An 11,066-nucleotide genomic window follows, 5' to 3' on the forward strand; every position below is an offset into this window, starting at 1 on the left:
AAGAGTCTAGTCCTCTTATCTCAAAAAAGTCTCATCATTTCCTGTATATTTTTAGACCATCACGCTAACAGTTATGTCTTTCACCAATGTTGCAGGTTACTTCACAGCCTCTTTCTGTTGAATTTGTTGTTTCCTTTTTAACAATGTTGGACTGTAAACAAATTTGAATAAAACCTTTTTCCTGCAGGAAATTATATACAAGATATTTGTTCAAACAGCTAAGGAAAAACATAACCAGGCAACATTTTCAGAACAGAGATCATAAACTTTCACCTATAATTCATAAAAAAATAAATATTTGTATTTATTTAAAATAGGCCTACAGAGCAAGTTCCAGTTGACAGGGTAGTTTGTATGTTGTGCCCCCTGCTGTTTTGCATTTGGCATTGGTGCGGTTTTGTATGTTGGTTTCAATCAAGACTACTTCAAATTAGAATGTTTTTAGCAAGGTTCGACTATACATATAACGATGGTAGATTTTAACCTAGATGTTGAAGTACTTCATAAATGTCAGAGCAAGTAAATTCAATAAACTAGCATTTTCAATGTACAATGTGTAAATGTATGCAAGAAAAATTTATTACAATATTTTGTTGTACATTACCTTTGTTTTTTGCTGATTTTTAACAAACCTTTTGATAATAGTTCCACTGTAACATCATGGCAAGTTTCAATGAATTATAGGGCCTATATTTCTATATATCCTGGGTAGTTTTAGAAATGTTCAATAGCTTTAAAGTCTCTATAATGTGTCTGTACATAAATTGACTTTCCAAAATAAACCTACCTTGAGAAATATTTACTGGAGTAAAACGTTTGGCCCCAGTCTCCCTTATAATTGCTGCCATAAACGTGCTCGATTTATTTCATCAGATCAACATATCAGGCTGTTTAAGTACACTATTGCAAGCAACATAGTAAAAGGCCAAAAGATCAGGTATCACACTTCTGTGATGGCATTCTGGAATGGTCCTAAAATCTTTAGCCTCCTTGTAAATTGTCTCTGTAATGTGACACTTCAGTCACATGCATCCTCATTCCGATAGGTAGGCCTATGTGCTGTTAAATCTATGTAGCATCTATATGTTCTCAACATTTTTCAATACAGCTTAATGGAATAACCACAGGAAACATACAATAAGCAATAACTAATTTGTTCATTATTTTCTACATGACAATGGCAAAAACCTTCAAAATAAAATGCAAAAAGCAGTCGTTTTATGTTGCACATTGTATTTGTTCAATCACACAATGAAATGCTTTAAGTAAATTATTTTATGACACTAACTATCCAGGAACAAAAAAACAAACAAAAAAAACCCATCACAACACTTACAGAAATATAGTAGGCTATGCTATCTATAAAATGTGACAAATCGAACTGAGAGATGGGATAGCAAATATGTATAATAAAAGTAATTTTATTATTTAGTTCATTTATTATCATTATTAATCGAAGCAACTTGCGTCTTCTTTTTGTTCAAAAACAAGACATAAATTAAAATAAATTAAAAACGAGAAAAACATGCGCATGCGCGTTGTTGCTATTGCGTGATTAGAAGTCGCTCACATGATATGACGGTGGTGTTTCTTACTGCGGTTACGAGAAACTAAACAAATCTAACCTACTGCGGTTTTTAGATGTAGATTTGGCACAGCTGGAGCTCAACCCGACCGGTTACGTCTGCGCCATAACGACAGTTTTTTGAAGAGCCCATTTGAAGACGCAGATTGCACAGTCTGGTATCATCTGTTTTTGTGTCGAGTGTTTTGATTTACGTTACTTTGGCAAGAAACATGATCCCCATCATCCGCAAACAAAACATGCCCACCGGGGCAATTTTTTGCCTGCTGTTAGGTAAGTTTGAGTTTAATGTAGTGTATTTTGTGCAGCAGGACAATTTGGTCTGGTTATACTTTGATTGATTAATTAATTCGTCAATTGCTTAATTAATAACAAACAAGGCCATGTATGGAGGACGCTTTTTTTCCTTTTAAACAATAATGTTTATTCCTCCAATGCCGTGGCCTAAGTAGGCCTGCGGTGTAAGGAAAGCTGAGAATTAAAAATATTTTTTACTTCTTAACAGACATGACTTCTACAACAATTAATTAGTTTCGTTTCTGAAAACCATTACTATCATTTATTTGACTACGCTGCTACCTGCTTCTACACGTTTAAAGGTGAACAGATATTTTTTGCTTATTAAAGAAACTTTTATAAATTAAGAAATAAAAAAATAAAATTGAAATGTTGTATACATAAGATGAAGACTCAGTATTATATCAGTGAACGGGTCGCCACCTCATGGGCGCCACCATGTTGACAAAATAACATAATAATGATAATAATAGCAATAATCATGTTAATAAAAACAAAAAATTAAACCGGATTGGTGTGAAGCAAAAGCAGTTAGTAAACAAACATCATGCATCCAGGCTGATAGGGGTCAGTATAAATTCTAAAACCTCTTTTACTATTGGAATTAATAAACATATAACAACAACTTACTGAGTACACCTTTAACCCTAACCAGTGCTACAATCTCATCTAGAACCTTTTAAAATAATAGTGTTTCATTACAGCTCTAACTATACATCAGACTTTGACCACTGATGTATCGCCCACTGTGGTCGTCCCTGAAACCAGCTCTCCTCCGGCGTCTCCTGCAACCCCTGGCCCCCCTGAGCGGGGCAACTACAATGTCACCAATGCCACTGACACTGTTTGTCTCTTGGCACGGATGGGTCTGCAGCTCAACATAAGCTTTATTTCAAGCTCTCATGGCACGGTACTACATGGCACATATACTGCAACTCACTTTCATGGTACAAAAGTAGCTTGGAATATTCAGCTAATTATCTACTTTTCTCTTCGGTGGGTAACAAGTATATTTTAAATGACATGAGTGTGAGTAGAGAATCGCAGAATTAAAATGTTTGGTTGAACCATTCCTTTTTCCAGCTTATTACTAGAACCTGAAATGGCTCATAGAAAAAGGACATGTGTATGCTTTATTTCTATGACAAATACCATTATATATTGCTGCTATTAAAATTCCTTGGGTTATGTAAATAAAGGGATTTGCTGGGATAAATGGATTTGTATGCAAGAAATTCAGATTAATGAAGGTTTGGTCCTCATTTCTAAATGTAAACATACTTTGCTTTTCAGACTGTCCAGGAGGTTTTGAACCTGCATCCGAACCTGATAAAAGTCTCTGGATCCTGCGCTCCAGACTTTGCAACTCTTAAACTGACTGAGGACAACATTACTTTGACCTTCAGCTTCTCTTTAGTAAGTTTTGAATCTCCTCCTATTATTTCTAGGGATGCACTGATCATGACTTTTCATGGCCGATTCCGATTCCGTGTTTGTTTTCTTACAAGCAAATTGGCAGATTTTGATAACAGGTGTGAATTTTTTTTCCTCTTTGTTTAACCCTAAAAAGGTCAGAAATAGGACACAAATAATACAATTTCATGATTTGTTTTAAAAACATGACTTTTTTTATTTTAATGTTTGTATCCCCCAGGATAAGTTGCCCCTTTGTGGGTATAAATTCATTGAAAACAGAAAGCTTGTTTGGCAATGCTTATAACAACATTTAAGCCACATTTTTAAAACATTTTATTCTCTCATAACTTACAGTGATTCTTTATAACATTTAGTCAAACAATCTGGATAAATCGTTATTATACATTATACAGAGGTAAGAGGAAAAGAAAATGGCATCGAAACTTTTCTGAAGACAGTGAGTTCCCTTCAGAGATACTTTTATAAAAAAAACCCGTCCTAAATTCCATATTTATTTTTTTCGTCCATTATTTGGAGCATCGCAAACAGTGAGCTGCTCATGCCTTTTTCAGTATCTGCTGGCACGTCTGCTCTTCTCTTTGCATCTGTCTTCAGCGCGTCCCATCTCTGGCCAGTGTTAACGCTCTGTTTACCGACTTGTAATATTTCCGCACAATTTACATTTTGCGCAAGTACAGAATGGAGATCGGCCAAAATAAAATGGAAAAACCCGCCATAAATTGGAACCGTTCCGATTTATGGCCGGCCGACCAGTGCATCTCTAATTATTTCCTTTAATGTCCCCTCAAATTACCCAGACCATACTGATGTCATCATCACATATGGAATATACTTAATTGCTTTTCAGAATTCCACATCAAACAAATATCATCTTAGTGGTTTGGAGCTGTCAGCTGCATTGCCTGATATGGCTAGTAAGTCAGTTTTAAGTAGCCCATGTATGATGAAGTTGTAGTTTTTTAGTTAAGTTTTCTGAATAGCTGAGCCTTTTTGTTTTATTTTTGCTTAGAGCGCCTTGTTGTTGGTAACACCACTCTGAACTACATGGTGGGAACACTGGGCTACTCTTACATGTGTCAGAAGGAGAAAACCTTGAGCGTTACACAGGATTTCTCTCTCAGCACGTTCCAGCTTCAAGTGCAACCTTTCGGCGTCAATGGAGATTTTGGAGCAGGTATTTTTTTCTTTCTCTCTCTCTCTCTCTCTTACCCTTTCTCAGTTTTGTCCTTTCATTCTTTAAGGAATGTTCCAGGTTCAACACTAAAAAGGCAACATGAAGCTGATAAAGCCAGTAACTTTGTCCACACTAGTATACTGAGTTTTTTTATCCACTAAGAACAGTAGTCCCATCCAGGGTTTTTATAGTTAACTAAAACCATTTGTGTTACTTGACAACAAAACATGTTGCTACAACTTGTTGCTTCTCAGTTCCAACTGCAGTGTTTGAGGGCGGGTCAAAGTAGATGTTCATGGCCAGCCAATAAAAACCATAGGCTGCCATTATGCAAAATTGTTACAAACTTACGTCGTTATGTTATGGAAGTCAGACTGGAATTGCTGACAATTCGTTACAGCATTTCAGAACCAATCCTTTCTTTTAGGACACATTAACTGTATTTGTTGTGCACTTTGATCTTTGAAATTTTGCCGACCTTTTACATTCACAAATAGTTATATTACACACTGCATGAAAGGTAATATTCAAAAAAGCATGATAGGAACACTTTAACAGAAATGAAAGGAAATGGAAAACAAATCAAATAAAAAAATTTTTGTGAAAATTAACAAAAAAAGATAAGCTTCATATTTTGTCTTTTTTTGGGGTACCATTTTCTACTTATTTTACACTTTGATTTTTGCTTAAATATGCGTACATTTGTTTAAGATAGTATTTTCTATGATAATCAACATTAAATAAAAACTGCTGTCTTTGTGTAGGTACACACATTATGATCATTCATTTAGATCGTGAAATACTGATATGATTGATTGATTAGGTTGTTTTCCTTAACTGTTTCTAATTTTTCTTCTTTTGCCACCCTCTCGCTCTGTCACTGTTCTAGCTGTGGAGTGTGAGTTAGATGAGGACGACATGTTGATTCCCATTATTGTGGGTGCTGCCTTGGCTCTTCTAGTGCTCATAGTGATCCTGGCCTACCTTATTGGCAGGAACAGAAGTCATGCAGGCTACCAGACCATCTAAACCCTCCTTGTGTAATCTTTAAGCCAGGATGTGTCGACACCACCGATTTTTGCTCTAATTTGGACTCAACAACACTACTACAACTGCAGATACCTAGTTTTTAACCTGCTCTGCCCTCTGCTGGTGTCTCACACTGCCACTGCTCAGGTGGATCTGTGTTTCCTGGACTTTCTGTTGGATTATGTTAAACATAGTATAATTAATGCACACGTGTACAGAGCAAAATCTAAGGTGTCTAGGTCATGCTAAGGTATTGTTTCCTGGAACCAGATTATCCTTACCTAGAGGAATGTCTTTTGTTTGTTGTCGTTTAAGCTTAATCTGGGTCTTGGAAAACATACAATCTGTTTGGTACCTCATATTGTTAATTTAATGTTATGCATTTATTTATATAAATCGGAGGATTTAGGGAAGCTGATAATGTTGTTACTGTTACATGCTCGGTCTAAAAGGGACTACATATTTAACACTACTTTCTAATCTTGATCCTGACTACCTTTTGTGATTTTTAGCTAAAAAGTTCACTTTTGGAGTTAAACACTGTAAAATACAGGTCAGCTTTTGGGATTCACCAGATTGGAGGAAAAAAAACCAAACACTTATTGCTGTCAACAAAGCCTCGCATAATAGGTTTGAGTCAGATGTTAATTTGGTACTACATTTTAATGAAGAAAAATTCCACATCTCTCCAAATCTGCGAAGTGACTCTGTAAACTGATGTTAAATGGAATATCCACTTTCTAGAGTAGAATACCCTTCAATAACACAAAATAGTCCAGTTTTTCCCTCATACTACATATCAAAACTATATAGCCTGCTTGCATCCATTTAGGATTGTATTTGCATTCATTCAGAAGCGTTAAAAGGGAAATTCTACTAGAGTGAGGAAATATTGTTCTGCACTACTGGATGGGCAAAGGGTACATTTGAGACTAACACAGCAGGAAGTTCTGAATAACTTGAAGTAGGTTTAGACTATTATAGACCTAGGTAAATGGTTAACTGTTACAAACTCTAGGAGTGAACTGAGAGAAACATGCTTTACCATATAGTGGATAAATCTCTCCTTTCTGACAGGCCTTCATATGGAAGGACTGCATTAATGGAGTTGTGGATATTGAAGTGTTGCCTTGATTGCTATGAAGTTCATGTTGTTTTAAGGGAATGCAATTCTAAGTTTCTAAATAAAATGAAAAATAAAACAAGAAAATGAGTTTGCCTCCTAAATATTTATTAGTTAAACATTGCATTTCATCAACAGTATGTATATATGAACAGAAAACCGATTGTTATAGTAACACAACAAAGCAATAGGCAAAAAACAGTTAATACATTCCAGTTAAAAGAAGGTAAATCATATAGGATTGGAATAACATTTCCAGAATTAAAATAAAAAGGTTGGGGTCTGTAATTTTTTTTAAAGATATTATTTTTATTCAGCAAGGAGGCATTAAGTTAATAAATGACATCAAAGACATTTAAAAAGTTACAAAAGATTTCTTTTTCAAATAAATGCTGTTCTTTTGAACTTTCTATTCATCAAAGAATCCTGATTTTTTTTAACAAACTTTCCACACAAAAAAATTAAGACTGGAGTAATGGCTGCTGAAAATTCAACTTGTATCACATGTAATGCATATCAAAGCATTAAAATATTTTAAATTGTAATATTACACAATAATATTAATATTTTATGGTATTTTTAATCAAACACAGCCTTAGTGAGCATTAGGCACTTTTAAAAACATTAAAACATTTTACCGACCCTAAACTTTTGAACAGTAGTGTAACTTGATGCTTTTTTATGAAACATTCATATAGTTATTTATTGACATACAATAGTTTTTTTTCCACACAGTAAATCTCACATGCAGTCAGAACTTTATGTCCATGTTCAGCATTTATTTTGAAGGAGGGTTTTTGCCAGAGGTAATGCGATTTCTACACATCTTCCTGAGTTTAGTGATTGTTTCCGTGGAAAGACCTCCTGGCTCCAAAAAGATTTTCTGAAGTTATAGGACAAATAAACATCATTCAGAGCAAAATTATCATTAGTATTAGCTTAGTTTGTGAATAAGCAGCATCCACAGAATGTACCTGCATGAATGTATGGCAGTCTTCTACGTACTCCCCATGAGTGATCTGTTTGAAGCGTTCGCAGATTTCTGGGAGACTCTGTGCCTGTGAGATGAGCTTCTGATGATGACCAATCAGCGTCAAAGCCACACGGAACAGGATCTTGGATCCCTCGTAGAAAAGGCAGTCCCATATTCTCAGCACTGTCTGAGAGGAGCAAACGGTTACCAATCATTAAATTCAATATTGGCATCTAAAGTTCAACTTATTCTCCATAAAATTGGCTAAACATTTCATAAGGACTGAAAATTGTTGAATGACTGCACAGCTTACCATTCATCATTTTTCCCAAAGAACAACCTTTTTACTTTCATCCTCACCTCTACAGGAAGGATGTCAATGTATAGGCAGATGAACCAGCGCGAGACCACCAGGGTCCACATTACATTGTGGCGATTCATGGCCTGCCAGACAGAAGGAAACTTCATCCTGACAAGCTCCCCAAGCACGTCTTGATCCATTTTAAGCCCCAGCATAGTTGAGGTGTAATAGTCTAAATAAAAAAAATAATAAAAAAATATATATATATCAACTTGCATAAAAATTATGCACACATTGTGTATATATATATATATATATATATATATATATATGGAACATGATACAGAATGGAATTACCATGAATTCAAAATTTCTGAGTATTCACGAGTTAAACAGGACATTCAGATGTCACATGTGTATGTGGCAGGGTGATTTGAGCACAACATTATTAACAACTTTGCAGAGCATTCATTACATTAATGTTAATTTTAACCAATAATAATCTACTGTGTTAAAAGGGATAATTTACCCAAACTGTAAATTCTGTCATCATTTACCTTTGTGTCATTCCAAACCTGTATGACTTTCTTTCTTCCGCAGAACACAAGATATTTTGAAGAATGTTGGTAACCAGACAGTTTTGGTGACCATTGAATTCAACCGTACAGACAAAAAACACTGAGCAATTTCTCAAAACATCTTCTTTCAGGAGAAAGTAAGTCGTATAGGTTTGGAATGACATGAGGGTGAGTAAATTATGACATTTACAATGTTCATTATTGAGTGAACTACCCCTTTAAGTAAAGGTAAGACTTTGGGTTAAATTACCTTACAACAATAACCTAAAACAATTATTAAATAGCTTTTAGGCTATTGTTTATTTTATATATAACATTATTGTCCTCACTCACAAGGTCTAGGTGATGTCACCCCAAAAACAAAGTCGTTTCAAAGGTGGAACAAGTTATTACATTTTGATTAATGTAAGGATTAACCTATGCATGATGTTTTGAAGAAGTCCTGGTTATAGTGTATATACAACAGTGGGTAAAAGTGACAGACCTGGTAAGATCTTGCCAAGTAAAGCATCCATTAACCAGAACGACTTCTCCTCATCTTTGGTGATGATGAGGAGGTATCCAGCGATAAAGTTCATTCCCTATTAAGGCAACAAGGGACACATTTCAGTAGCCTACTGATTTGAATGCAGACGGGTACAACAGGTTTCGTCATAATATTGACAGGGTAAACAACGCAAAATTACAACAGTGTCTTACTTCCTCACTTGTTATAATTGACTATTCACTAATATCTTAACACAACAATAGTTTTAGATACTCATAGGAAGTTCAATACATCCTGGATTCAAGTGACATTTAAGTGATATGATGTGTAAAAGGACATGTGTAAATGACAGTAGTACCTGACAGTAACCAACATCCTTATTGTGGTATCCATAACCCAGAAGTATATTAAACAGAGCTTTTTGTAAACATGGTTGGGAAGAATCACGGAACTGAATGTTGTCAGGGAAGGTTCTGTGCATATCTGAAAAAAAAAAAAAAAAAAAATCTCAGAAGTATTTTATTTCCAATATGACCTGTTGACAAATGAAATATGGTTTCATGAGAAGTAACTTGCCGGCAAGTATGGCCTCCCCTATTTTAGGGTCATGCTCAGCTTTTAATAGAGAATGATAGTACCCAGGATTCCTCTCCAACTGATCCTGGGCTCCACTAGCTGCCATCCAGATCTGAGTGCGATGTTCACACGGAACCCCCTTCCTCACATATCGCTTCACTGCAAACCCACACGACAGCTTCACAAATGTGAACCTTTCTGTCTTATAAAATATAGTAATAATATAATTTGTAAAAATAAAATAGAAATGCCCACCTTTCAGATTCTTCTCCACTTTCACAGTGCCCTCCAAAAGTTTAGACCACTTCTTTGACCTCCTAGTGAGAACAGCTAAATACTCGGCCATTAGCTCCTCATTGGATTCATAGCTGAAATCCTCTGATCTCTCAAATCCATATTGATCTATTGATCTACAGACACATTTACAGACTTGGTTCACATGTGGGAATTCTTTGAGAAAAGAATAACAGAAACTTACTTTTTTTTTTTTAAATAAACATATAAAACCGTTAAATTACGAAATTATGAGTTAGGTATTATTTTCTTTGCATTTTAAAATCTTTTTTTTAAAAAGTGTTTATAAATGACATTGACGCAAACATCACCTGACGCACAGGTGTTTTGGACCACATCTCGTGGCGACCGTCACACTATTAATAATAAGCGAATGCTATAAGGCCTATATCACTTCATCACATGGATATAAAGTTACGTTCATACCTCTTGCAGCCGTTGTTGTCTGAACTGGCAGAACATTCCCTGCTTTGATCATTAAAGTGATACTCCATGTAGAGTTTAACGCGTCTCTTGCAGCGGGCACTAACTGAGACGAGCTGTTTACATAAACTCCTCCCCTATACCTGTCATATGCCTAGGTTATTTTGTATAGGCTATATATATTGCGTTTTACCTGTTTGGTTTATAGTGTGCAATTGAATAAGTAAGTATATAATTTAACTCAAGGGCTAGTCCATTTTAAATTATTTTTATGATTTAAATTATTTATATTATATTTTTAATAATTGGAACTTGAAATGTTGGAACTTGTGTTCTAAATAATCTGCATTCAATCGACCGACTGCTGATCGACCAGCAATTGATTGATGGTTGAAAAGCTATAAATATATTAGGCTAAGACCAACCCTGTTAGAAATAGTATTATTATATTAGTTTTTAAATTATTAATATAATATAATATAATATAATATAATATAATATAATATAATATAATATAATATAATATAATATAATATAATTAATATAATATAATATAATAATTTGGTCCATACCCATTGTGCGTCAGTAACCAATACAATTACATGCAAACATTTGAATAAATGTAGTTTGTGTTTATAATAGCATATCATTATTTTGGCAAAGTATTTCATTCATATATATTTTTTTCTCAAACCACCCCTATAATATTTAGAAAGGAATTAAGTTTTCAGAAGTCCTATTCAAAATGAAAAAAAAAAAACTACTGTAAAAAACAAAAACAAATAAACA

General features: G+C 34.6%; 2 protein-coding genes across 2 annotated transcripts; one reads left to right on the forward strand and one right to left on the reverse strand.

Moving 5' to 3' along the window:
- The first annotated feature begins 1,527 nt into the window (after nt 1–1,527).
- On the forward strand, nt 1,528–6,732 carry lamp1b (lysosomal associated membrane protein 1b). Its single transcript, XM_077216822.1, has 6 exons — nt 1,528–1,858; nt 2,587–2,792; nt 3,176–3,298; nt 4,167–4,233; nt 4,329–4,493; nt 5,383–6,732. Exons 1-6 carry the CDS (start codon nt 1,798–1,800, stop codon nt 5,520–5,522), a joined length of 762 nt encoding a protein of 253 aa, XP_077072937.1. The 5' UTR covers nt 1,528–1,797; the 3' UTR covers nt 5,523–6,732.
- A 4-nt stretch (nt 6,733–6,736) lies between these two features.
- Nucleotides 6,737–10,408, reverse strand: grtp1b (growth hormone regulated TBC protein 1b). Its single transcript, XM_077216821.1, has 8 exons — nt 10,281–10,408; nt 9,816–9,970; nt 9,561–9,719; nt 9,343–9,467; nt 8,982–9,078; nt 7,979–8,151; nt 7,620–7,805; nt 6,737–7,528 (listed from the first exon to the last, which is right to left on the reverse strand). The coding sequence occupies exons 1-8, from the start codon at nt 10,346–10,348 to the stop codon at nt 7,424–7,426; spliced, it is 1,068 nt and encodes a 355-aa protein (XP_077072936.1). The 5' UTR covers nt 10,349–10,408; the 3' UTR covers nt 6,737–7,423.
- Between the last annotated feature and the right edge of the window lie 658 nt (nt 10,409–11,066).

This window comes from Siphateles boraxobius, unplaced genomic scaffold (assembly GCF_051911475.1).
Source record: "Siphateles boraxobius isolate OS27281-9 unplaced genomic scaffold, OSU_SipBor_1 7, whole genome shotgun sequence".
In the NCBI taxonomy this organism is placed as follows: Eukaryota; Metazoa; Chordata; class Actinopteri; order Cypriniformes; family Leuciscidae; genus Siphateles; species Siphateles boraxobius.